The sequence below is a fragment of the Salmo trutta genome, chromosome 38, assembly GCF_901001165.1.
Source record: "Salmo trutta chromosome 38, fSalTru1.1, whole genome shotgun sequence".
Classification (NCBI taxonomy): domain Eukaryota; kingdom Metazoa; phylum Chordata; class Actinopteri; order Salmoniformes; family Salmonidae; genus Salmo; species Salmo trutta.
This window is the reverse complement of record NC_042994.1, coordinates 14,929,829-14,957,602: the sequence shown is the minus strand read 5'-3', so window position 1 is coordinate 14,957,602 and position 27,774 is coordinate 14,929,829. Positions and strand designations below refer to the sequence as shown.

The window sequence follows — 27,774 nt, the reverse complement described above, 5'->3', positions numbered from 1 at the left end:
GGGGTGCAACTCAATATTAGGTGTTCCTAATGTTTTGAACACTCAGTGTAGATGTACATTTAACTTCTTCAATGAGACACTGGTCAAGTAGGTCAGTTGCCAGTTGGATCCCATCTCTAAGAGTGTCCCAAATGGCACCCTATTCCCTACTTTTGACCAGGGCACACTTCTTTTGACCAGAGCCCTATGGGCACTGGTAAAAAGTAGTGCACTATATATAGGGAATAGGGTGCCATTTAGGATACAGACTAGATGTATGTTTTTAGGAGTGCGCCTACTCTGGTCTGATGGGGTAGAGACCATTATAACGATTATTGCATAACTATTATGGTGATGTGTTATACACAGCACATTAAGCCTGTCCAATACTTCAGTAGATTTCATTAGTGCCAAGTCACCGTGACAAGATAAGTGCCTTGCATTGCGCCAGTAACCGAAAGGTCGCTTGTTCGAATCTCCAGGCAGGCTAGGTGAAAAATTGGTCAATGTGCCCTTGAGCAAGGCACTTCACCCTAATTGCTCCTGTAAGTCGCTCTGGTTAAGAGCATCTGTTAAATGACTAAAATGTGAGAGAGTTGCAGGGGGGCAGAGTGACGTGTGTGTGTGAGCGAGCGAGATGGATAGGGTCAAAAGGTGGGAGGTAAGAGACCACCTGAATACTGCTGATATTCAAAGGTCATTATTCAACACATCATTCCAGTAAATAGCTCTTGACCTGGAGAGTGAATTATGACATTTGAGGTGTCATTCACTCTGAAGTGAGTACATTGTTCGACTGTTTATGGTCAATAAAAAGAAATCAGATGCAGAATAGAGCAATCTTATGTAGGTCAACTATATATTCCAGATTGCCTGTTACCATGCCAAGTCAAAGCCACAAGTGAATGTGTTCTGTATTATGGATTGCACAGAGCATCCAGACCCTTTTCTCTGTGATGATGGAATTGACTTTACTTGTCAGAATACACCAGAAACTTTACGCGCGGTATTTTGACCCCATCGTGTGGACACTCCGCGGTCCTGCACAATTTCCGTCTCGCCAGTTTTGCCAGATTTCCAGAGAAGTTGAGTTACACGTCAGAATGGAACCTGTACTGGTGAGTGGACGTGTACTGTGACCTCAACATTTTGTGTGTATCAGCTGATCCCGGATACATGCAGATATGGAACGTGTGGTGGAGATGGCAAATAACGGTGGTGAGCCCGACATAAACTGCTACGTCTGACATTACATATTTTATTGTTCATAAATCCATAACCAGCATTTGTCATTTTATGCGGCTCGTGTGATTTTCCTGTGCGCGCGCTGGCCCATAATAAACAATGCAACATTTATACTTTTACTTTTCTAACTGCGTTGCCTCTGCATAGGTAGACGTGCCGTGTTGCTTGCACTTGTGCCTGGGATGGCAAAGCGTTTTAGCAACTAGCCTACATCACCAGGCAAATAGGGGGCTTCGGCTTTGCTTTGACAGTGAAAGTGATAATATCGGCTTTGCTTTGTATGACAGCTGATCCCCAATTGCCAACAAATAGCCTACAGGCCGTTCACAGTTAAATTACGTTTATGATTAAATACTTTGCCAGGGTTGTAATCATTAGCTTAATCTGTTACAAATCGTTTCGCCCTGTTCCACAACCGTTTACTTCAAACGGAAAACGCAACCGAGAGTTTCTCTTGGACAAATTCAAAAAGGGTCTCACCCGTTTTCTTTACGTTTCCTTCTTAAACGGAAACGGTTTCCAAAATGACTACAACCAAGGTATGTTTCACTAACATTCACCAATGTGAACCCCCTTATATTCAGCCCAGTAGTTTATCTTGCAGCTCCCTCCTATGAAACATCATGTTGAACTTCGAGTTATTTCCTTACCATCTGGATTGTCTATCTACTTTCTGAAGTAGCAATTGAGGAGGAACAGTCAGTGAGGCTTGAACCAGTGTTACTGGATTGTCTATCTACTTTCTGAAGTAGCAATTGAGGAGGAACAGTCAGTGAGGCTTGAACCAGTGTTACAGTTTTAGTGCACTAAGGCCCAGACCTCTTGGCAAGGGTCATATCTGAGGATTCTATACCAATAGTCTACGACTTAGATATTGCCTCTCACTTTTTCCGTCCCCCTTCCTCTCCCTAGGTTTCTCCCTCGCCGGCCCCTCCACCACTCCCCGCAAGCGACAGGTGCGATTCTCCGCCCGCCACGACATCCTGCTGCTCCGTGAGGTCATTGCTCAGAACCCGTTCTGTTCCAAGGAGTCGGGTCGTATCTGGGCCCGTGTCGGGGAGATCATCACTGCTGCCCTGCAGGACGAGAGCTTCGAGGTGGACTCCCGGCGTTGCAGGGAGAGGACCATGCTACTGCTGGACTACTACAAGAAGCAGGACTTCCCCAGCCTACGCAGGTTGGTCAAGACTGGCCAGAAGTTGACATTAGACATACATACGCTTAATAGGAGAAATGTATTAGAAGCTGATACCCAACCTTGTATGTGTTCAGGTTTGGGACAGAGAGGCTGTATGCCCAAAAAGAAGACCTACTCCACGAGGTTTTGGAGCTGGAGGCAGAGAAGGGTCTTCTGGCCAGCGGGGAGAGTAAGTACCAGGATGAGGAACTCAGGAAACGAGCCTTGGAAGAGCTGGCTAGTCTACCAGAGCAGGACAAACCCATCATTATCTCCACACAAACAGGACATCCCAAAGGTAAGAACCCCATCCAAGTCTGTTTAGATCTGTGAGGTGAGAGAATAACTTTTAGATCTGTGATCATATCCAAAGGGAGGAAGGAAATAGGACACACACCTGAAGAGATTACTGTTATTATAGCACAACTGTGACCAAACCAGTGGTTCCCCAGCAATTGCTTAGAATGCCCTGCCCTTGCCCCGCCTAAAACAGTTGTCTCTGTGTGTGCTGTTACTCAAGAGACACACAGTGACATGTTTGCTCCTCAGCAAAAATGTTTGAGTGACTACAGATCAAAGAAATGATAACCAAAAAACATTGACCTTTTGAGACTTTATCCTCCCCATCACCGACTATCTTCCCTCCCTGCCCCCTACAGTCCCCACGACCCCAGAGCCCGAGGAGCAGCAGGAGGACCTGGCGGAGCTCTCGCTAGTCTCGGCGGCGCCCATGGCCAAGCAGCCTTGCCAATGCTGCTGCCAGACCTACTCAGAGATCCTCAGCTTCCTGGAGAAGCGCTCGGAGGCGGAACAGCGACTGCGGGAGGAGGAGCTATTGCTGAGGAGGGAGGAGCTAGAGATCCAGAGGAGTAAGATCACTCTGGAGAGAGAGAGGCTGGGGGCGGAGAGGAAGGAGAGGGAGAGGAGGTTCGAGCTGGAGAGCCAGGAAAGACAGGTCATATTGGACCTGCTAAAGGAGAAGGTGCTCAAAGGATGAGAGGATTGGTGGGGGGCAGGTGAGGGGCTGAAGGAACCCTAGGTGTATGGTGTGGATATAACATTAAGACGTTGGGAGGGTGGTACTACCTCTGGATCCCACCCTCTGCCCGTTGTTCTACGCCAATGGCCTTAGTGAAGGAATCTGCTGTGACACCCATATCCAAGTGTGGAGAACCATGCCTAGCATTGAGCTAAGCTGGATGACTGTGTTCCACAAGGACACTGACAAAAAATAGGTAGCACATCCTCACACTGTACACACCCACACGTTATCTTATTAATAGTGTGGGTATAGAATAACAAGCTGTTCATCAAATGTAATTTTTATAGTGAAAAGACAAAATTGCCTCCCAATGTCAATTAACTCTTTAGTCAATTCTGACGTTGTGGTCATTATTATGAAGCTGTTCCTGCTGAAAATTCAAGAAAGTACTTTACGTAACCTACTAATGATATGGGATGGCTGCAATCAATTTTGAAACTGTATTTGTCAATTGAGGAAAGAGTGAAGAAAAGTTTAATTAGGCTAGTTAGATTTCTAGGAAATATGACAAAGTTGTGTGACATTTATTTTAATTGTATTTATATTATATTAAATTATACATGAAATACCACTCTTTCATCATTTAAAACAGAATATGTTACCTACATGTTTCTTCTTCATAATAACTAATTACTTGAACGTCTCTTTACGCCTGCTACGTAAGGTTACTCTTTGACCTCGCGCATGATTGAAGTGCTCTGAGTGGTTGAAAATCCGCACAAACCGCCCTCAGTTCCAAAGCAGCAATCACATTGGATTATTATACTGCCAATATGTTAATCGTTGGCTACCCAATGAAATTACTCGTATTATTTTCTTTGACTCGACCTCATTGCTACAAAGTTTACATTAGCTACGCTAGAAGCAACATTGTATACACTTTTTGAGATTACACGAGTCTGCTGCAGTGTACTTTTATTGCAAAATATTTTTCCAATTGAAGAATTAGGTGGAGGGCGTTTTTCGTAGAGTAGCCTACAGATCTATGTGCGGATGTGGAACAACTCCGTTTTCTAGTTTGTTAGACCAGTCATACTGCGATCGATAAGTAGACTTGTTTACTTACGCCAGTTATGTAGGTTAGCTACATGCAGTTCGGCGTTTATGCTTTGAGATTTTGTAACATTCCGCACTCATTCGACGTATTTCCGTGTTCTTAAATCCTGAATTTATAAAAGGAGTCGATATTGTCAATGTGAGTAGGCAAAATACGTTGCCATTGACTTTTATAAGGCCTCATAAGTCTCGTCTGTCATTCTCGAACTTCAAAGCTTTCCTATAGTCACTCAACAATGAATATCTCAAAAAGTGGGTACCGTGTCTTCTCTGCTAACTCGACCACCGCATGCACCGAGCTCGCCAAGAAGATCACGGAGTAAGTATATGCTGCGCATTCAAATGAATCCCTTGCAACGGTCCTCAAATTACTTTTTTTTCCGCTCTTCAACTGTATTTGAAAGTACTCAAAAGACAAATTAGTGGTGGCCTAGCGCAGTAGTTCCCAAACTTTTTCGGTTACTGTTCCACTAACTGAATTTTGCTCTGCCGGAGTACCCCTGAAGTACCCCCTCGTGTGCATTTTACCAGTGGGCCTATGGTCTCATGATTCTTCTCAAGTACCCCCTGTGGATAGGCCTAGTACCCCTGGGAACCACTGGTCTAGCGGTATAGGGCGCTGCTTCTAGAGAACATGAATCCGGCCCAGTGCTCTTTCAGCAAAAACTCGTAACTTTCCTCTCTCCTATACAATAAAATAAGTAAACGACAGGACTGCCCCACGCCTTAAAAAAAATAAAAAAGTATTGGAAAAATATCTGAATTGATCTGTCTGCGTAAAAGCAGCCTATTAAGCCTACTTTTACGTCGCTAGACTCCAGAGGATCTGTCACTCAAAAGTGCAAGGATGAGAGAGAATGACCTCGCACATAACTTTGCTAAGAGACTTCAAGCAAACTGGGCTAACAAACAGGGCCCATTCCAGGCAAACAGTATTTCAAGCATAGGGGCAGTTACAGTTGGTGCCCGAGACACTGACCCGTTTTTCCGGTTCAAACCGATCCAAATGTAACATGCATCGGTCAGAAAATTCATTAAATTGCATTCTTTCTGGCCTCCCGAGTGGCGCAGTGGTCTAAGGCACTGCATTGCAGTACTATCTGTGTCACTTGAGATCCTGATTCGAGTCCAGGCTCTGTTGCAGCCGGTCGCGACCGGGTTACCCATTGGGCAGCGCACAATTGGCCCAGCGTCTTCTGGGTTAGGGGAGGGTTTGGCCTGTAGGGATGTCCTTGTCCCATCGCGCTCTAGCAACTCCTGCGGCAGGTCGTGTGCGCATGCACGCTGACAAGGTCGCCAGGTGTACGGTGTTTCCTCCGACACATTGGTGTGGCTGGCTTCCTGGTTAAGCGGGCATTGTGTCAAGAAGCATTGCAGCTTGGTTGGGTTTTGGAGGACGTACTGCTCTCGACCTTTGCCTCTCCCAAGTCCATACAGGGTGTTGCAGCGATGAGACAAGGCTAACTACCAATTGGATACCGGGGGGGGTGAATGTAAGAAGCGCTCATCACTTTAAATAGGCTACATAGTTTTTAGAAACAGTCGTTTGGCCATTCTTTGGCATTAGGCTCATGCGAAGGTGCCTGGAAAGCAGGCTAGCAGTGGAGCCACTGTGGATGCTAAACACCCTTTTGGCCACTCTTGCCAGGCTGGGCAGAGATGCATAGTTGTTTTCTTTTTCTATAGGTTGGCCTAAAGATTTTTAATAACCCAATCAAAATGGAAAGCTCCTTGAAAGTGGGAATATGCCAGGCCTATTGGGCCAAAATCAATTCTGGCCTATTGTATAGATAATAGAACAACTGAACAAAGTTTTTAAGATCAGATTTTTAGTTTAGAAATACTTTGTAACAATGACACTTATCTATCCACCTCATTCCTTTCTTTTAGCATGTGCATGTAGTAAGTACACATCATGCTTTTGGAATACTTATCTTTTCAGATTCCACAATGATTCTTTAGTTGTGGACACTACATCACTCTCTTACTCTTGGTCCTCGTCTTTGTAAGTCATCTTGATTTTGCCCCTGTGTTTTATCTGTTTCTTTATGAAAATATTTAGCAAACTCATGACAGTAGCGAAAGCAAGGGGCTGTAGCAGCACACCAGTAGGCTACAAATGCATGCTGGGCCGGGCATGCCCTGAGCTTGTGAAGTGAGCACTGCTGGAGCGAAATTGGAGTGGGCGAGAAAGCCAACGCTCCAGCCTTTGGCAATCTCGCTCCAGCCCCGCTTACATACTCTGCAACTGATGAGTCCTCTTCTTCAGTGTCGAACTGCATGTAACTGTGTTGACAGTCATTGAGCTACAAGTCATTTTGCATGCTGAGAAATCTCAGGCAATATTTTTTTTTAACCCTTATTTTATTTATCCTAGTCAATCTCGTACTGTGCCCAGCTTCACACGCTGACCAACGCAAGGTAGGCGGGCTGTTCGGGATCTTGCTCATCTGCATGGCACTTTCAGCATTCAAATTCTAAAATAGCTTGCATGATATTAGGCTTTATTAGTTGAGTGACAATCTATGTAATTTGCTAGGTTATTGTTATCTATTTTTATTTTATTTAACTAGGCAAGTCAGTTAACCTGTTGTGGTATAGGGGGCAGTATTTTCACAGCCGGATAAAAAAACGTACCAGAAAGTGGAATGGGGTGTCTGCTGTCTTTGTGCAAAGTACAGCAGCAGAGTTTGTAAGTGGTCAGCCTGGGGACAGTGAGACTGGAGATTCGCGTTCACAAGACTTCTCCATTTTTTTCTTTCAGTCTTTGAATGAATACAACGTTGCCCGGTTGGAATATTATCGCTATTTTACGAGAAAAGTAGCATAAAAATTGATTTTAAACAGCGTTTGACATGCTTCTAAGTACGGTAATGGAATATTTTGAAATTTTGTCACGAAATGCGCTCGCGCGTTACCCTTCGGATAGTGACCTGAACGCACGAACAAAACGGAGGTATTTGGATATAACTATGAATTATTTGGAACCAAAATAACATTTGTTGTTGAAGTAGAAGTCCTGGGAGTGCATTCTGACAAAGAACAGCAAAGGTAATCCAATTTTTCTAATAGTAATTCTGAGTTTAGGTGACCCCGATGTTGGCGGATGTCAAAATAGCTAGCCGTGATGGCCGAGCTATGTACTCAGAATATTGCAAAATGTGCTTTCGCCGAAAAGTTATTTTAAAATCGGACATAGCGATTGCATAAAGGAGTTCTGTATCTATAATTCTTAAAATAATTATGTATTTTGTCAACGTTTATCATGAGTAATTTAGTAAATTCACCGGAAGTTTTCGGTGGGTATGCTAGTTCTGAACATCACATGCTAATGTAAAAAGCTGTTTTTTGATATAAATATGAACTTGATTGAACAAAACATGCATGTATTGTGTAACATAATGTCCTAGGAGTGTCATCTGATGAAGATCATGTAAGGTTAGTGCTGCATTTAGCTGTGTTTTGGGTATTTGTGATGCATGCTAGTTGCTTGGAAATGGCTGTGTTTTTTTGTGTCTATGTACTATCCTAACAAATTCTAATGTCTTGCTTTCGCTGTAAAGCCTTTTGGAAATCGGACAACGTGGTTCGATTCAGGAGAAGTGTATCTGTAATATGGTGTAAAATAGTCCTATGTTTGAGAACTTTCAATTATGACATTTTGTGGTTTTAAATTTGGCGCTCTGATTTTTCACTGGCTGTTGAATAGTGTGGGACGATTTCGTCCCACCTCCCCTAGAGAGGTTAAGAACAAATTCTTATTCACAATCACTGCCTACAGCCAAACCCGGACGACGCTGGGCCAATTGTGCGCCGCCCTATGGGACTCCCAATCACGGGCAGTTGTGGATTCGAACCAGGGTGTCTGTAGTGACGCCTCTAGCACTGAGATGCAGTGCCTTAGACCACTGCGCCACTCGGGAGCCCCATTTATGCGCTGTTAAATGTTTTTTACCGGAATAAAAGTAAGGTACTGGAGACAAGTCCTTTATTTTTCTCTAACTAGGCAAGTCCGTTAACAAATTCTTATTTACAATGACTGCCTCCCTGTGTCATGCCAACAGTAAAGCATCCTGAGACCATTCATGTGTGAGGTTACTTCTCAGCCAAGGGAGTGGGCTCACTCACAATTTTGCCATCTGTACAAACAATAGTACGCAAGTATAACACCATGGGACCACGCAGCCGTCATACCGCTCAGGAAGGAGACGTGTTCTGTCTCCTAGAGATTAATGTACTTTGGTGCGAAAAGTGCAAATCAATTCCAGAACAACTGCAAAGGACCTTGTGAAGATGCTGGAGGAAATGGGTACAAAAGTATCTATATCCACAGTAAAACAAGTCTTATATCTACATAACCTGAAAGGCCGCTCAGCAAGGAAGAAGCCTCTGTTCTAAAACCGCCATAAAAATGCCACACTACGGTTTGCAACTGCACATTGGGACAAAGATCGTACTTTCTGGAGAAATGTCTTCTGGTCTGATGAAACAAAAATAGAACTGTTCGGCCATAATGAACATCGTTACGTTTGGAGGAAAAAGGGGGAGGCTTGCAAGCCGAAGAACATCATCTCAACCGTGAAGCACGGGGGTTGCAGCATCATGTTGTGGGGGTGCTTTGCTGCAGGAGGGACTGGTGCACTTCACAAAATAGATGGCATCATGAGGGAAGAAAATTATGTAGATATATTGAAGCAACATCTCAAGACATCAGTCAGGAAGTTAAAGCTTGGTCGAAAATGGGTCTTCCAAATGGACAATGACCCCAATTATAATTCCAAAGTTGTGGCAAAAGGGCTTAAGGACAGCAAAGTCAAGGTATTGGAGTGGCCATCACAAAGCCCTGGCCTCAATCCTATAGAACATTTGTGGGCAGAACTGAAAAAGCATGTGTGAGCAAGGAGGCCTACAAACCTGACTCAGTTACACCAGCTCTGTCAGTAGGAATGGGCCAAAATGCACCCAACTAATTGTGGGAAGCTTGTGGAAGGCTACCGGAAACGTTTGACCTAAGTTAAACAATTTTAAAGGCAATGCTACCAAATACTAATTGAGTGTATGTAAACTTCTGACCCACTGGGAATGTGATGAAAGAAATAAAAGCTGAAATAAATCAAATCACTTCTTGGAAAGGTGGCATCCTATGACAGTGCCTTGTTGAAAGTCACTGAGCTCTTCAGTAAGGCTGTTCTACTGCCAATGTTTGTCTATGGAGATTGCATGGATTTATGCTTGATTTTATACACCGGTCAGCCTCGGGTATGTCGGAAATAGCCAAATCCAGTAATTTGAAGGGGTGTACACACTTTGGTGTGTGTGTATATATATAGTGTATATTAGCATAACTAGGCTACACAGAACCAAACTGACCCATTGTAAAATGAGGCTATTCTTCCCATATTAAAACATATCCAAGTGCAACATGCCTAGCTCTGCCCACCTGGGCTTCGCTTATGGAGCGCTCTTTGAAATGAGCACTCATGTAGTTGTGTTCCAACGGCTCGAGTTCTCTCACCACACTGGTGCAACATTATCTTCCTATTGCGGATTACCGGGACCCCATTTTAAATTCATAAATCAGGTTGTGGGCCTACTAAAACTACTCACCATTTTACACATTTTTCAGTCATGTTACTTCATTGACTAGCTAGCTAACAATGTAACTTCACCAGTATATCCAAACATTTTCAGGCAAAGAAAGGAAAGGGATAGCTTCTTCAGGATATCAATGATCATAGCAAAGAAGGAATGACATCTCTTGCACCTGACATTTTTAGAGAGTGGACAATTTTTTAAATGTAATGCATCTCAATAGAACGTTGTGTTTCTATTGAGATGCATTACATTTACATTCTACACAATGTAGAAACCTAATATTCCACAAATTACTAAGTAATTTTAATGACAGGTATTCATAAACATTTCATCTATAATAAACAAATGTCTTTGCACCACCGCTTTAGAGTTCAAAAGTCCTAACCGACTTGCCAAAACTATAGTTTGTTAATAAGAAATTTGTGGAGTGGTTGAAAAATCAGTTTTAATACTCCAACCTAAGTGTGTGTGTAAACTTCCGACTTCAACTGTATATGAAATAGGACAAATATAAGCACCCACAAGAATAATAATGATTGACAGTTGGGCCAGTTACTCAAAAGGCGGGCATTCCTCCTGTGTGTGGACGATTTTAGTTATGCGTTTTAACACCTTTCTTCTCTCCTTGCAGACGGCTTGGCGTAGACTTGGGAAAGTCAGTTGTTTACCAAGAGTCAAACAGAGGTGAGATGCCAGGTTATACCTTTCAGCTTCATACAGTATACACTGAGTGTACAAAACATTAAGGACACCTTCCTAATATGTGAACGACCAGCTCGATTCAGTCTTGTGGCAAAATTGTGTTTTTTTTTTTTTACATTGGATAAAAGTAGAGACTCAGAGTTGGAAAATGTGATATCATACACTACAGTTGAGGAACAATTGGGAAAGTACTTCTGCCTTGAAAAACTTGTAACCCCACTTTTGATAAAATGGCCCTTGAATGTTTTGTTACACCTATTAGAGATCTTTGTCTACACCCATTCAGTATTGTTCACACCCTCTTAAGGCTTAGCCCCACCCATCTCTTTAAGGATTTACATGTGCTAAACCGAGTGAGTACGGTAGTGAACTAAACAACCAAAGATTTCAAGACTAATGGTTTATACTATGTCTATTGACATGTCTGTATACAGTTGTTGCAGTGACACTGTGGCGCCCCCAGTGGTAGGATATACGCAAGAGGTTAAAAACTACAAACCTCAATTCCACTTCCTGGTTGGATTTTTCTCAGGTTTTCGCCTGCTATATGAGTTCTGTTATACACAGACATTATTTTAACAGTTTTGGAAACTTATGTGTTTTCTATCCAAATCTACTAATTATATGCATATTCTTGCTTCTGGGCCTGAGTAACAGGCAGTTTACTCTGGGCACGCTTTTCATCCAAACTTCCCAATGCTGCCCCCTATCCCTAAAGAGTTAATGCTTCTCCCTCACCGATGCCATGGTTTCCCTTAGTTTGAAGATGTAATCCGGAGACAGGTGTTTTATACAACAGCCTTCTGTGTTCTCTTTTTGACTCCTTCCGCATATTTGCAATTAAACGGCAGAATTTTCTCCATCTCCTTAGCTGTCATACTCTGCTTCCACTGGGCATTCCACCAATTTCAAAACTCTGTCCTCACGAAAGTGGAGAGCATTAGCAACACTTTTGCAGTTCTTTGTGATATCGTTCAAAAAAGCAGCGTTCGAAAGGATTACCTACACATACTGAGCAGTTCACGCTATAGAAAGAAGCGTGCTACATGGCAGACCAATCCAATCGGCATATCCAGCCCATCTATTATCTCAGCCAATCATGGCTAGCGGAAAGGTTCCTGTTTTTTTTTCTGTGGCTAAACCAACTAGGCTCGTAATTTAACTATTTTATTCATATATACAGATGGCATACAATTTTATTAAGGCACTTGAGTACACATTCCAAAAGCATTTTTTATTTAAAAAATGTTTACGTTCAAATACCTCGTCAAGTAGTGACACGCGACAGGAGTTTTCCTGAAACGAGTCACATATTGAGTTGCACCCCCCCACACTTTTGCCCTCAGAACAGCCTCAATTCGTCGGGCAGGGACTCTACAAGGGGTCGAAAGCATTCCACAGGGATGCTGGCCCATGTTGATTCCAATGCTTCCCAAACATGTCAAGTTGGCTGGATGTCCTTTGGGTGGTGGACCAGTCTTGACACACATGGGCAAACTGTTGAGTGTGAAAAACCCAGCAACGTTGTAATTCTTGACACAAACCGGTGCACCTGGCACCTGCTACCATACCCTGTTCAAAGGCTCCCTCTGAATGGCGCACATACACAATCCATGTCTCAATTGTCTTAGGTAAAAAATGATTTTTAAGCCTTGTCTCCTTCCCTTCATCTACACTGATTGAAGAGGATTTAACAAGTGACATCAATAAGGGATTGTAGCTTTCGTCTGGTCAGTCTGTCATGGAAAGAGCAGATGTCCTTTGATGTTTTGTACAGTAAGTGTATATAAAATCTACAGGCCTACTATAGTATAGATCCCTCAAACTCATATCTGGATCTCAAAGCCAGTTCCACTGCATCTTTTCATTGTTCCCATTTAATCAGGGACAGATTTAGACCTGGGATACCAGGTGTGCAATTATCAGGTAGAACAGAATACCAGCAGGCTCTGGACCTCGTAGTGTAAGAGCTAAATATCCCTGGTATACAGTGCATTCGGAAAGTATTCAGACCCCTTGACACTTTCCACATTTTGTTACGTTACAGCCCTATTCTAAAACTGATTAAATTGTTTTCTTTCAATTTACACACAATACCACATAATGACAAAGCAAAAAGAGGTTTAGACAATTTTGCTAATGTATTAAAAATAAACTGATCACATTTATATAAGTATTCAGACCCTTTACTCAATACTTTTGAAGCACCTTTGGCAGCAACTACAGCCTCAAGTCTTCTTGGCTTGGCACACCTGTATATGGGGAGTTTCTTCCATTTTTCTCTGCAGAGCCTCTCAAGCTCTGTCAGGTTGGATGGGGAGCGTCGATCGCGCTTAAGTCCGGGCTTTGGCTGGGCCCCTCTAGGACATTTAGAGACTTGTCCCAAAGCCACTCCTGCGTTGTCTTGGCTGTGTGCTTAGGGTTGATGGCCTTAAGGTCCTGAGCACTCTGGAGCAGGTTTTCAACGAGGATCTTTCTCTACTTTGGTCCGTTCATCTTTCCCTCAATCCTGACTAGTCTCCTAGTCCCTGCCTCTGAAAAACATCCCCACAGTATGATGCTGCCACCACCATGCTTCACGTAGGGATGGTGCCAGGTTTCCTCCAGATGAGACGCTTGGCATTCTGGCCAAAGAGATCAATCTTGGTTTCATCACATCAGAGAATCTTGTTTCAGTCTTTTGTTTAGTCTGAGTCTTTTGGTGGCCATTGGCAAACTCCAAGCAGGCTGTCAATGTGTCTTTTTACTGAGTGTCTTCCGTCTGGCCACTACCATAAAGGCGTGATTGTTGGAGTGCTGCGGAGATGGGAGAACCTTCCAGAAGGAGGACAATCTCCACAGAGGAACTCTGGAGCTCTGTCAGTGACCATCAGGTTCCTGGTCACCTCCCTGACCAAGGCCCTTCTCCCCTGATTGCTCAGTTTGGCCGGGTGTCCAGCTCTAGGAAGAGTCTTGGTGGTTCCAAACTTCTTCCATTTAAGAATGGAGGCTACTGTGTTCTTGGAGACCTTCAATGCTGCAGAAATGTTTTGGTACCCTTCCCCTGATCTGTGCCTCGACACAATCCTGTCTCTGAGCTCTACGGACAATTCCTTTGACCGCATGGCTTGGTTTTTGCTCTGACATGGACTGTCAACTGTGGGACATTATATATAGACGTGTGTGTGTGTGTTTCCAAATCATGCCCAAACATTTGAATTTAACACAGGTCGACTTCAATCATGTTTGAGAAACATCTCAAGGATGATCAATGGGAACAGGATGCACCTGAGCTCAATTTCGAGTCTCATAGCAAAGGGTCTTGATACTTATGTAAATAAGGTATTTCAGTTTTTATTTTTATGTAATTGTGCAATTTTTTCAAACTGTTTTTGCTTTATCATTATGGGGTATTGTGTGTAGATTGAAGTAACATTTTTATTGAAAACGTTTTCGAACAAGGCTGTAACGTGAAAAAATGTAAGGGGTCTGAATACCTTCCGAATGCACTGTAGATGATGGTCCGCATACTGTATCTGGGGTTACTTGCTCTTGGAACTGATTTGCTGCTCTTTTTAAAATGTATTTACAGAAACCAGGGTGGATGTGAAAGAGTCTGTTCGTGGTCAAGACATCTTTATCATTCAGACCATTCCAAGGTGAGAGGATCCGGGTGTCATGTCTTCTACACCGTCTGAATTGAGTGTGTATTTTCTAGTTGGTTGGATATGCAGTATCACCACAGAACCAAATTGATCATTAGAAACTAAAAGTAAATGTATTCCCTTGTGAAATTAGGCAGACATTGTTGATTCATCGCTGACCAGTCAGAATGACCCCCCCCCATGGTTGTCTGTCCTCCACAAACATATTTTCATCCAGTGGTTATGTCATTCATTGGTTGGCAGGAGCTGCCTGTTAAATTATTGGGATTGCAATATTAACAGCCAACTAGGGGGCACTGACCTGTAACGAGTAACTTTCCTGATCTTTATTTAATTTATTTTTAATCGAAAACCAGATGTTTTAGGCTTATTTATAGTGAAACACATCAATTCTGGTCTTAATTTTGACAGTTTGTTGCAAAGGTGATATATTTAGGTATTTTAGTAGTAAATCTAGCTCTTTTTGTCCCCAACAGTTAAACTCAACCATTGAAATCATAATGTAAAGAAGGCACCTTGAAGGTGCCTCTTCATCTCAAGGGAGGGGTTTGGTATGAAATACACTCCCTTCTAGATGTGCTAGGTGGTACAACCTCGAGGCTCACTATATAAAAGCAGGTGACCGCACGCCTTATTTGGTAATGGTCTTGGTAAGTGGAGTGTGCCAGTATATTTTGCATGAGACTTCCTTGACTAGACTACTGACGTTACACAAAATTCAAAAGGCAGTAAGGCACATTTCCGCATATGATAAATGTTTTTGCTTACCGTTTCATACACTTATGTGCTTTTATGAAGAATAAAAACATGTAGGCTATGTGAATTTTACGTTCATATTCGTAGCTATATCCATCATAACGAGAAATGGGTGACAATGGTTTCCCAACTGCTATGACTAATTGGTGGCTCATAGTTCAATGGTTGTGATTTCTAATCCCACATGGGGCAGACACTTTTTATTTCAAGTCCTTAATTTACAATATTTATTCCTGGTAGTAGTTGTAGGGTTTTATAGAGTTCCTACAGGGCTGGTCCTGGCCCTTCTGCACCCCTAGGCGAGACAACAAAAATGGACGCCCCTTCAACAATAGTCCCAGTAAGCAAAATGATGTTGGAAAGACGTCTAAAGTATTTTTTTCCAGACATTGAAGTTAGATTCGTTTTCAGTTCTGAATGAAAGTTGACAAGATGTTATTCATAGTCTGTTTGTTGCAAATAAAGGCTGGTCCAGACCGGACAAAAAATACGTCCAAAATGCGTCAGTATCGGTCCGTTCTTACTGAGATATAGCCTACAGCAGGGATGGTCAACTCCAGTCCTTGGGGTCGGGAGAGGTGTCAAACTTGTTCCACATCTCTGGTCAACACAGCTGCTGACACTAATTCCATTCTAAACTGTAGATGATCATTTGTTGATTATTGGTGTCAGATTTGTTATCTGGGGCAAAAGTGTGACACGAGTCAGGCCCTAGAGGACTGGAGTAGCCCATCCCTGGCCTACAGTGTTGTCTAAAATAAAATTTTAGGAATGCCATCTATGTGGTAGGACTACCCTATGTAAAACACAAAGATGACTGGGGAAAAAAAGGTGTCGGTGCTTAATGGAGTGTAGTCAACCATGTCTGCCCACAATGGAATTTTATGAATGCCCATCCTTGGGGTGTAGGCCCATATTTTGTAAAACAGGCTGTTGCATTGGCTTTATTAGTCCTGATTCCTGCTTTTTAAGCTCTGACTATCAGCAATCCAATTGTATCAGTAGGCATTATCCTGAGCCTATTTGCAATGTGTTTACACAGTGGGAAGTGCAGAATACATTTTTTTGCTAATATCAGTAAAAAAAAACATGTAGGAATACACATGAAATTTAGCACACGGGATGAAAGTCCTGAACAGTGAGTAGCATGATTGTCCATTCCATATTGTCTATTTTACTTTGACTTATCCTGTTTTTAGGATGTTTGTTAATATGTCAGCGCATTCTTTATTTGATTGGACGCCATTTAGGTTTGGCAATTTGATTGGAGAAACCTGCATGATGTAAAAGTTGTTCGTCTCATTACGTTGTTATACATTTTATCTCCAGCCTTTTGGCTACAGAAAAGGCGACATACTCTTTCTACCATATGCTACACGATTTATGTAAAAAAAAATTATGGTATGTTGGAACGCCGTAGCGACGCGTCTCTCCAACTGCACTCTGGAGAGGCGCACTTGGAATGGATAAGTTAAATATTTTGCGGCCCTGCCTTTGACGAAGTTTGCAATGCTTATCATAGGGCAGCATCAGCACTCACCTTAAGCTGGAGACTCATATCTCCCTCACTAACGTCAAGCACCAGCTGTCAGAGCAGCTCACAGATCATTGCACCTGTACGTAGCCCATCTGTAAATAGCCCGTCCAACTACCTCATCCCCGTACTGTATTTATTTTACTCCTTTGCACCCAAGTATCTCTACTTGCACATTCATTTTCTGCACATCAATCACTCGTGTTTAATTGCTATATCGTAATTACCTCGCCACTATGGCCTATTTTATTGCCTTACCTCCCTTACCTCATTTGCACACACTGTATATAGACTTTTTCTACTATGTTTTTTTTTATTCCATGTGTAACTCTGAATGTGTCGAACTGCTTTGCTTTATCTTGGCCAGGTCGCAGTTGTAAATGAGAACTTGTTCTCAACTAGCCTACCTGGTTAAATAAAGGTGAAATTTAAAAAAAAAACATTAAAAGCCCATATGCCACAGGTTGAGAGAAATTGTCATTGTTTTTGGGCAGAATTAATTATGTGAGGTTGGAGGTGAGTCTTGGTCAGTTTAGCTCAGAAAATGGCGCCCTAGTCAATCTGCCACCATAGGTGGATGCCTAATCCTACCTTTGGTCCCGTGTGGCTCAGTTGGTAGAGCATGGTGTTTGCGACGCCAGGGTTGTGGGTTCGATTCCCACGGGGGACCAGTACGGAGAAAAAAAAATAAGGTATGAAATGTATGCATTCACTACTGTAAGTCGCTCTGGATAAGAGCGTCTGCTAAATGACTAAAATGTAAATGTAATGAGCGAGCCGGCCCTGGTACCCAAGACCAATCTGAGTTAATTTGACCGTTGGAAAAAGAGCTACTGCGTAAATAATGCAATACAGGTTGGATTGAATTGAGCCCCTAATCTTAATTTTCAAATTGACGATTGCATTTTTTCCCCTCAACACAATACCGCAATAAATGTGAGTCCACATTTAAAATGTTTTTTGCACCCTAAGGGGGATTTGATCTTAAACCTCAAGTGGCAATAGATGCTAGGAACTTGGTGACTAACCACTGTGCGCTAACTGTCTAGAGATGTATTTGCTCACAATGCACAGAATTGTCAGATTATGCTTTAGTGAGAAAGTGTTGGGATCAGGTACAACTATGTTTACCAATTCCTTCCACCTACAACTTCTAGCCTGAATGCAATTTTAGAACATGCAAAGGGTGAAATTGGGGGTTGAGTTGCCCTTTAATGATTGTGGTTGGCTCTGCTGTTTCAGGAGGCTGCCTAGGCCAAATATACTCTGGCACTACCTTATTGCACTCTTTCTATTAGTTAAGTAATAAGACGTTATCTTTGATTACTAATTATAGTGTTAATAAAAGTGCATCAAGTCCCCAAGAAAGTTTGCCTCTGCTTCTCTCATGAACTGGCTGAATCCCATACAACAAGGGAGTCATTCTTCGATACGATCTTGAGGCTTAATCATTTATAAATGCCCCATAGCTTTCAAGGTTATACTTCAGGTTTTAGGGAACGACTATTAGTGTGGCGCTCAACGTCTTGTCTTACAATGTGGCGATTAGTGCCAGGACAATGGGCACGTAGTCAAGTAAGTTAACATTGTAGGATACTGACTAGAGTCATAGACTCACTCACTTAAATGTGTAGTGAATGTGTTTGTTCAAAGACGAGTGTTAACTCAGAGAGCGAACGCTCTCAGTGGGCTAATGTGGTCTTGAGACGTGCCGACATCTTGAATTTTATACCCCGTCAGTTACTACGACATGCAAATTAAAACCATGACAACACAACAGGCAGTTTTATTCAACAGTTTACTGAAATAACTACTCTGTATCTCACTCTTGCTTATCTTATTACATTATCCTATTTCTGTCTCCATTGTCTCTTGAATGGTTATTTTGTCCTACCCAGAGACGTGAACACGGCCATCATGGAGCTGCTGGTCATGGCCTACGCTCTCAAGACTAACTGTGCCAAGAACATCATTGGGGTCATCCCCTACTTCCCTTACAGCAAGCAGTGCAAGATGAGGAAGAGGGGCTCCATTGTCTGCAAGCTGCTGGCCTCCATGCTCGCTAAAGCCGGTATGATACTATATGGCTACTGTATGCTTCATGTGGCTTTCTCGTTGTTGTGATACCAAGAATTATCTTTTTTTTTTTTTTGCATAGTAGGTTACAATGTTGTAGGAAGATGGTTACAACACTGCTAAGATAAGTTGTACACGTAAGTTATTAAAAAAAACAAAAAACATGTTTTTACCACATACTGGTAGGTAACGCAGCCTGGTATCAAATTGTTGCGCCAACAGTGCAGTAATATCTCAAGTATATCTAACAATTTCACAACAAAACACACAATACACACATCTAAGTAAAGGAATGGAATTAAGAATCTGTAAATATATGGACGGGCAATGTCAGAGCGACAGACTAAGATACAGTGTATATACATATGAGATGAGTAATGCAAAATATGTAAACATTATAAAGTGACTAGTGTTCCATTATTAGTGGCCAGTGATGATTTCAAGTCTATATAGGGCAGCAGTCTAATGTGCTAGTGATGGCTATTTAGTAGTCTGATGGCCTTGAGATGGAAGCTGTTTTTCAGTCTCTCGGCCCCAGCTTTGATGCACCTGTACTGACCTCGCTTTCTGGATGATAGCGGGGTGAACAGGCAGTGGCTCAGGTGGTTGTTGTCCTTGATGATCTACTAGACGTAACAGGAAATGTAAATCCCGGACACTCAAATTGTATGATATGTAACGTATGGTTACATAAGACACAATGGTCTAAGGCAAACATTGAAGTCTGGTGGGTGGGCTTATAAGGCGAACGTCTAGCAACCGAAAGGTTGTGAGTTCAAATGTCATCACAGACAACTTCAGCGTTTTAGCAACTTTTCAACCACTTACTACTTTTCAGCTACTTAGCATGTTAGCTAACCCTTCCCCTAACCTTAACCCTTTTAGCTAACCTTAACCGTATCATATGTTTTGCAAATTTGTAACATATAGCACGTTTTGGAAATTCAGAACATATTGTACGTTTTGCAAATTTGTAATTTATTTTTATTCAACCTTTTATTTAACTAGGCAAGTCAGTTAAGAACAAATTCTTATTTACTATGACGCCCTACCAAAAGGCCGCCTACGGGGGCTGGGATTAAAAAATAAAATAAAAATATAGGAGAAAATATCACGACGAGAGAACACTACACAAAGAGAGACCTAAGACGACAACATAGCATGGCAGTAACACAACATTGTAGCAACACGAAGCATGGTACAAACGTTGGGCACAGGCAACAGCACAAAGGGCAGAGACAACAATACACGTGAAGCAGTCACAACTGTCAGTAAGAGTGTCCACGATTCCATCTTTGAATGAAGATGGAGATAAAGCGGTCCAGTTTGAGTGTTTTTTTTGCACCTCGTTCCAGTTGCTAGCTGCAGCGAACTGAAAAGAGGAGCGACCAGCAGAACAGGTTTTGTATGTGGAGGTTGAGGGGTGCGCTAGGCATCTCAGATAGGGTGGAGTGAGGCCTGAGAGGGTTTTATAAATAAGCATCGACCAGTGCGTCTTACGACGGGTTTACAGAGATGGCCAGTTTACAGAGGAGTATAGAGTGCAGTGATGTGTCCTATAAGGAGCGTTGGTGGCAAATCTGATGGCAGAATGGTAAAGAACATCAAGCCGCTCGAGAGCACCCTTACCTGCCGATCTATAAATTATGTCTCCTTACTCTAGCATGGGTAGGATGGTCATCTCAATCAGGGTTAGTTTGGCAGCTGGGGTGAAAGAGGAGCAATTACGATAGAGGAAACCAAGTCTAGATTGAACTTTAGCCTGCAGCTTTGATATGTGCTGAGAGGACAGTGTACCATCTAGCCATACTCCTTAGTACTTGTATGAGGTGACTACCTCAAGCTCTAAACCCTCAGAGGTAGTAATCACACCTGTGGGGAGAGGGGCATTCTTCTTACCAAACCACATGACCTTTGTTTTGGAGGTGGTCAGAACAAGGTTAAGGATAGAGAACGCTTGTTGGACACTGAGAAAGCTTTGTTGAGCGTTTAACACAAAATCCGGGGAGGGGCCAGCTGAGTATAAGACTGTATCTGTATACAAATGGATGAGAGTGCTTCCTACTGCTTGAGCTATGTTGTTGACATATAATACAAATTGTAATTCATAACATATCATACAAAATGGGTGATGGACATACACAAATTAATAAATACCATATGAAACGTAACATATATTAAATGGAGTGTTTCCGATTTACGTACAGAATAATACGAAATGCTCTGAGACCGAGTTGGGTAACGTTACACCATTGCAAGTCCATCAACTCTGTCACCACATACAGCTAGCAGAAAAGCCAACGGTCATATTATGGTATTTTAGTAGGGAAAAACGTATTGCATCACTCTGTAAAAGCTAACACTCTTACTAGAGTGGGCACATTGCATGCGCTAGCATTGCACATTTTTCTTTACACATGCATGTTATTTAATCATTTTATCCACATTGCTCGCGTGCGTCAACGAGCGTCTGTGTTGCCGAACGCTAAAATAGAACTCGGTTTGGTTTTCACGAGGATACAAACCCACGAGGGTGCTTGATAGACGAAGAATGAGAGAATAATCAAAGATAACAAACTATGCTTTCCTTTTTATCTGTGGATTAATCGTCAGAGTAGAGAAATACTATTTTGTATAACACCGGGTCAAACTTCTACAAAGAACCAGGTAAAAAGAGGACCATATGCATGTCAGGTTAAATCCAATGTTCATCTCCAAGGACAACTAGCTAGCTAGATAAATGTCCATGAATGTTTTTTGTTGCTTGACCCAGTGGCGGAAAAAGTACCAAATTGCCATACTTGAGTCATTTTCTATTAAGGTATCTGTACCTTTTTTTTTTTTTACTCAAGTAAAACTGCAAGTCACCCAGTAAAATACTACTTGAGTAAAACTCAAAGTATTTGGGTTTAAATATACTTAACTATCAAAAGTAAATGTAATTGTAAAAATGTACTTACGTTTCAAAAGTAACTATCAAAAGTAAATGTAATTGTAAAAATGTACTTACGTTTCGAAAGTAAAAGTATAAATCATTTCAAATTGCTTATATTAAGCAAACCAGATGGCACAATTGTCTTTTTAATTTATTTTCTGTCAGGATAACCAGGGTCACACTACAACATGCAGGCATAATTTACAAGCGAAGCATTTATGTTTAGTGAGTCTGCCAGATCAGAGGCAGTAGGGATGACCAGGGATGTTCTCTTGATATTTGCGTGAATTGGACCATTTTCCTGTCCTGCTAAGCATTCAAAATGTATGGAGTACTTTTGGGTGTCAGGGAAAATGTATGAAGGAAAAAAGTATATAATTTTATTTAGGAATGTATTGAAGTAAAAGTTGTCAAAAATACAAATGGTAAAGTACAGATGCCACCGAAAAAAACTATGTAAGTAGTACTTTAAAGTATTTTACACCACTGGCTTGACCCACTGGTGTTATCCCAGGGCTGACTCACATCATCACAATGGACCTACACCAGAAGGAGATCCAGGGCTTCTTCAGTTTCCCTGTTGATAACCTGCGTGCCTCGCCCTTCCTGCTACAGTACATCCAGGAGGAAGTAAGACTACATTACCCAGAATCCTCCAGTCACTTGTATCATTTCAATCATTATATAATGTATTTGTTGACTAAAGTTTAGTTTTTAATGTGGTGTTGAACTGTGAAATCGTGTTGGATAATGTTTATTTGTCACCATTTATTCGTTTCTAGATTCCAGACTACAGAAATGCCATTATCGTTGCGAAGTCTCCTTCGGCGGCCAAAAGGTAACATAAATGTTGGGAGTTTTTTCCAGCAAGATGGATCGTGAATGATGTGAAGTGTTTGTGGCTGCAGATTTGTGGGTAATTGTGATTGTTTGCTCTGTATGTATTTTTGTGTGCGCGTTCTTTCCAGAGCTCAATCCTATGCTGAGAGGCTGCGGCTGGGCCTGGCGGTGATGCACGGGGAGGCCCAGTGTTCAGAGTCTGACATGGCCGACGGAAGACACTCTCCCCCTCCAATGTCTTCAGGACGCACCACCTCTGGCCACCCTGGTCTGGAGCTGCCATGTAAGATACGCCTGACACGCACAGGCGTGTGCACACACACACTAGAAAATATCCCTGCCTTTGACCATAACACACAAAAATCACTGTTGCGTTGCTCTCATGTATATAATCTGCCTAATCAGCAGACAGTGCTGGTTTATGTAACCACTAGTGACAGGATGAGTTGAGCCCTGACTGCTGTCTATCTGAGGAATCCATAGAAAGGTAATTAGTCTGAACAGCAGGGTTTAAACCCCCCGCTGCCTTTGGGGAGTAGACGGCACTGGGATTGGCCTCCCATGTAGCATGCATACACTTGTGAACGCATGTACACCCAGACTCTGATCCTATCTATTGTAGAGACACTGAAACATGGCATTGGGTTAAAGGGAGGCTTTACAGAGATCTAATGGAACAGTATTTACAGAAAGAGAACAAACTGGATTTTACATTTATGGACTGGAAAAGTGGTAATCTGTCTGAATAACAACCCATAGCTCAGAGAAAGTTAGTTTTACAAATCCATTTGTCACAGAAATGCTGTAAAAAAAAAAAAAAAAAATATCCAGCCCTGAATGCCCAAAGGCACTGGTAGCAAAGAGGACCTCCACACATTGTCCTCATGCTGACGGTGTACAACTGCAGTGGTTCAGCCAGTCAGGGCTGTAGTATGTGTTGGTTCAGCAACAAAGCAATCCTTCTCAGCAGCCTGACACTACTGCGGATGCCTGTGAAATACTGCAGGCAATAACAGGCATCTCTTCCCCTCGTCCCCCTCTCCTCCATACAGCCTCTGGATTTCTCTTCTCACCCTCTTTTTTAAATTGATTTTTTTCTACTTTTATACAGCGACTATTTATTTTCTCTCCATTTCTCCCCTCCTTTATACAGGAACAGGGTTGATCTCCCTTTATCAACACAGCAGCTAAATTCAGATACGGAGCAAAGGGACACCTTTTAATCTTTCAGAAAATAAGACTTCGCCCCCCCCCCCCCCCCTGTTATTCTTTATTTTAAACTTTATTTTATTACATTCCTTGGATAAATAGGACCAGAAGGCCTGTCTTCAGTTCTGGAGTTGTTTGTCTGTATGCTGTCTATGTCTGTCTGTATGTCTATTATATATTCTCTGTATATGACAGTGTTAACATATACCATTTATCTTTTGAAGACACAGGGAGGCACCAGCCTTCATTCCCAGGCATAGAGCTCCCAAGTACGACCGTAATGCTCCACTCTGTCTTCTGCTAACTCCCATCCTGCAATACTATTTGATCGCTTATACCTGCATGTAATGTTGATGTCTACCGAGGGAGTTTCCATTTCTAGCAGTACTGACCTTCTAAATTCCCATTTGTGAAGATCTCAGTTAAGTGTTTAGACCCAGGGCGGGGCCGTCAAACATATGTGGTGTTTGAGTTTATTATTATTTTTTTAAACTGTAGAAATGATAATCGTCCTACAATTATAGTCTCTTCACTTTTCACGTAGCCTGCTAGCTGTCATGGTAATGAAAGCCAGACAGTCGTGGGAGCAACGGAAATTCCTAAAGCGATGTATAGGGGACTATTTAAAAAAATAAAATAAATTGAAGGCAAGGGAATATAATCAATTTTAAGTGCTGCCCTCTGACTGTTGGCTGTCACCAAATTTGGTATGATTATGGAAACAAGATATGTAAAACAGCACATTTCTTCACCTCAAATTGGTGTCACGGTCTCAGATAATCCCAAGCTTACGTTGTACGGTATTCCTCACTTGATACATTTTTGACATTACATGCCTTTTGTCTAATACACAATTAACTGTGAACTTCCAAAATGCTAATAAATTCACCACGTTCACACCCTACCGATAGCAATACGAATCTGCTGGATGCATTCATGCAAGCATCATGGGAAAATACATGGCTCTTTCCATGTATACTTTGGAGTTGCACTACAATTAATACCAGTTTGAAACAATGTGGCCTGTCAACATCCCCTTCAACATGCCTCAAATGTAGCATTTATCTCACTTTTGACCCCTTCAAAGCAACCAACAAAATGGCTGCTAATGCAAATGCCTTACCGGAGGGCACCTACTGTATTACACTGCCAGGTTGGTGATTGGCATATGTTTTATGGGGCCAATCATTGCCCCATAAATGTTATGTCGTTTGGGCAATTTAACCATGTCTCTATAACTCCAATGGAGATGAAGGAAACATTGCAAGCACCTCAGAGGTTGAGTAGGGCATGATGGCAAGCTTGGTTGTGTTCCCCTGCATCCTTTTTCTTGATCAAATTCTAGTTTAGAATTTTTCGAGTTAACTTGCTGATTCAGCAATGGTATGATTGTTGTTTATTTAAAAACTCAACCCCCCTCCCCGAAGCCTTAAAAAAATCTATTTTAACAAAATAATTTTGTTGTTAATGTCAACATCTTGGAGTTCCAAGTAGAGCCTCATGATTCAAACCTGAGTTTTTAAATATGCAGACATCTGGTTGGATGCCTCTGGGCTGACGAGGAAACTGGTTTGAAGTTGGTTGTGATTTGGCATGGCATGGGGTTGCTGTGTGGATCCCTAAATCCCAAACCGGATGTTTTATTTGTGGGAAGGAAGACAGCTCTATACTCATAAGCCATGTGTTGCTATAATTGCAATATGCCTGAAGCTGCCCTATATTTACCCCAAATCATTTCACCTAGTTGTCCCTTTGTCAAAATGAGAGTTTCAGGATTATTCTGTAGCAGTCTGTGGACATTGAGGTAGAGCTGTCTTGCATGGTCTTTGCAGGTGTTGAACTTGATCCCTTACTCAATGTCATTTTTCCCCCCCTCATTTTCCTCTGCACCACTGTTTTGAAAGTGATAATAAACCTCTCTCCTTTTCTCTTTCAGTAATGATGGCCAAGGAGAAACCGCCTATTACTGTAGTGGGAGATGTGGGAGGTCGCATCGCTATCATTGTTGTAAGAATTCTATCGTCTCTTATTTCTGTTAAACTTTAACCCCTATGGGACAAAAAAAACTGCTTTGTCCAAGTTATTGCTAATAAGCGAGAGTGAAAGTGTTATCATCTACTGAAATTTCACACTCACTGTTCTGAGGAAGTCCTCATGTAAGATGTATTTGGACATACTGTATGATACAGAACTAGTGTTTTTATCTATCTAGACGCTAATAACTGTCATTTTGTTCTAAGTCCTTCCGTCCTTGTCGTTTCCCTCTCTCAGGATGACATCATAGACGACGTGGAGGACTTTGTGGCGGCGGCTGAGATTCTGAAAGAGAGAGGGGCCTATAAGATCTACATCATGGCGACACACGGCCTGCTCTCAGCAGAGGCCCCGCGGCTCATAGAGGAATCCGCCATCGACGAGGTAAGACGAAGGACATGGGCCGTACTCTCATAGGCTATTATTAAGCCTGAAATGGCTCTTTTCTAACACAACTGACAATTATTGTAAGTAGTCTGTGCTGCTCTCATACTTGAAGCTGCTCAAGGTCAGAAGTGTCTATTTGCTGGATAAATCAAACAAATCTATGCTTTCTTAAAAAGACAAGTACACACACCGATACAGTAATATGCAATGCATACTCAAACTCTGCAAATACACTATTTTCCAATATGGCCTGAATTATTGAAAGGGCATTCTTAAACAGGTCCTGCTGTAACCTGGCTCTCCATTTTGTGTCCTTGTGCCCCCCAGGTGGTGGTGACCAATACAGTCCCTCATGAGGTCCAGAAGCTCCAGTGTCCCAAGATCAAGACAGTGGACGTCAGTATGATCCTGGCCGAGGCCATCCGACGCATCCACAACGGAGAGTCCATGGCCTACCTGTTCCGTAACATCACAGTAGATGACTGAGCTGCTCGCACAAATACGTTGTTCACACCGTGAGACCAAGGATTTTCAACTCTGTTACATAGGCACGTGTTTCTTTTCATTCTAGTTGACTTCCTATGTAAAAAAATATATATCTTGCATTCTCAATAAATGTCTACTGTTCAGTCCAATACTGTACTGTGTTATACTATATGCATGGTAAATACACCACCCATACAGACTCTTATAAAGAACAAACTGCACTGATATATCTTGGATTAGTTTCATTTAATCCTACAGTGTGTGTTGTATGTAACTTTTCAGTGTTTACTTACAGCACAACATTTGGTTAATAAATCCTTTTTGATGAACATGTATTTGTGATCAAGTGAACTCCAACATTGAAGCAAGATTGGTACATGGTTAGTCTGTTTGAAAGGTTACTGAATTAGGTTGTAGTTAGATGCCTATAGCCTAAAGCCCTTCGCAGCCGTTGAACTATAGCACAGTATTGTAACAAGTGGCAAGGCCTATTTTAGTCAGATACCGACGGACAAGAATAGACACTTGCACACAGTCTGTTTTCTGCACACCTAAAAAAACATGACAATAGGTTTTCATCTGTCACTTTGCAAATTATGATAGTCAAATCAGAGGACCTCAGTCTATCAGCTATCAAAGAAGACTGCTCTGTTTTCATGGGGATTTGATCTCTATTTGCTCATAGATTAAAACAGGGAATATGCATATCGATGACTTTACTGAACCCATTAACCACACAGAAGTAGACGAGGCTAAGCCTTTGAAGAGAACAAATGCTTTAATCTGCTCTTACATATTTTCATGTGTAGCGATAATCTCTTCTCTCTTGTTCCCTTGAAGCTTTGTGTTCTGTTGAAGTCTGTCATGAGCAAACAACTGTCTGAGTGGTGAAGTACTGGCTCTGTTCTGCAGAGGTGCATTGAATTGACCTGCTCTGTGTCCAGATCTTGCGCGCCTCTTGTGTCTCCCTCTCATTTACCACCAGTGGAATGAAATACAACGTTCATAAACCTGTCGAGCTGATGTTGAAGGGTCACGCTGAATAGGTCTGTCAGTTGCCTCTTTCTGCCAGCTTAT

At 42.1% G+C, this 27,774-nt stretch overlaps 2 protein-coding genes across 5 annotated transcripts; both read left to right on the top strand.

Moving 5' to 3' along the window:
- The first annotated feature begins 930 nt into the window (after positions 1-930).
- Positions 931-4,011, top strand: LOC115178681 (trichohyalin). 2 transcript variants are annotated; one of them, XM_029739953.1, is made up of 4 exons: positions 931-1,197; positions 2,137-2,401; positions 2,497-2,699; positions 3,061-4,011. In XM_029739953.1, exons 1-4 carry the CDS (start codon positions 1,164-1,166, stop codon positions 3,396-3,398), a joined length of 840 nt encoding a protein of 279 aa, XP_029595813.1. In that variant the 5' UTR covers positions 931-1,163; the 3' UTR covers positions 3,399-4,011. The 2 variants fall into 2 exon arrangements, with proteins under 2 accessions (XP_029595813.1, XP_029595812.1); XM_029739952.1 differs by lacking the exon at positions 931-1,197 and adding an exon at positions 1,550-1,763.
- Positions 4,012-4,235: 224 nt separating this feature from the next.
- LOC115178680 (phosphoribosyl pyrophosphate synthase-associated protein 1) lies at positions 4,236-27,026 on the top strand. 3 transcript variants are annotated; one of them, XM_029739950.1, is made up of 12 exons: positions 4,639-4,818; positions 6,877-6,920; positions 10,726-10,778; positions 14,368-14,434; positions 18,629-18,801; positions 22,256-22,371; positions 22,524-22,579; positions 22,710-22,864; positions 24,015-24,059; positions 25,727-25,797; positions 26,062-26,208; positions 26,539-27,026. In XM_029739950.1, the coding sequence occupies exons 1-12, from the start codon at positions 4,789-4,791 to the stop codon at positions 26,695-26,697; spliced, it is 1,116 nt and encodes a 371-aa protein (XP_029595810.1). In that variant the 5' UTR covers positions 4,639-4,788; the 3' UTR covers positions 26,698-27,026. The 3 variants fall into 3 exon arrangements, with proteins under 3 accessions (XP_029595809.1, XP_029595811.1, XP_029595810.1); XM_029739949.1 differs by lacking the exon at positions 6,877-6,920 and having other exon boundaries at positions 4,236-4,818; XM_029739951.1 differs by lacking the exons at positions 6,877-6,920; positions 24,015-24,059 and having other exon boundaries at positions 4,238-4,818.
- The last annotated feature ends 748 nt before the right edge of the window (positions 27,027-27,774 follow it).

Bases quoted from the DNA above. Each gene is read 5' to 3' on its own strand.
- LOC115178681 (XM_029739952.1), top strand. From the start codon at position 1,568: ATGATTAAATACTTTGCCAGGGTTGTAATCATTAGCTTAATCTGTTAC. The intron at 1,764-2,136 runs GTATGTTTCACT...TCCTCTCCCTAG, and splicing joins CCAAAATGACTACAACCAAG to GTTTCTCCCTCGCCGGCCCC. The intron at 2,700-3,060 runs GTAAGAACCCCA...TGCCCCCTACAG, and splicing joins ACAAACAGGACATCCCAAAG to TCCCCACGACCCCAGAGCCC.
- LOC115178680 (XM_029739949.1), top strand. From the start codon at position 4,736: ATGAATATCTCAAAAAGTGGGTACCGTGTCTTCTCTGCTAACTCGACC. The intron at 14,435-18,628 runs GTGAGAGGATCC...TGTCCTACCCAG, and splicing joins ATCATTCAGACCATTCCAAG to AGACGTGAACACGGCCATCA. The intron at 25,798-26,061 runs GTAAGAATTCTA...TCCCTCTCTCAG, and splicing joins GTCGCATCGCTATCATTGTT to GATGACATCATAGACGACGT.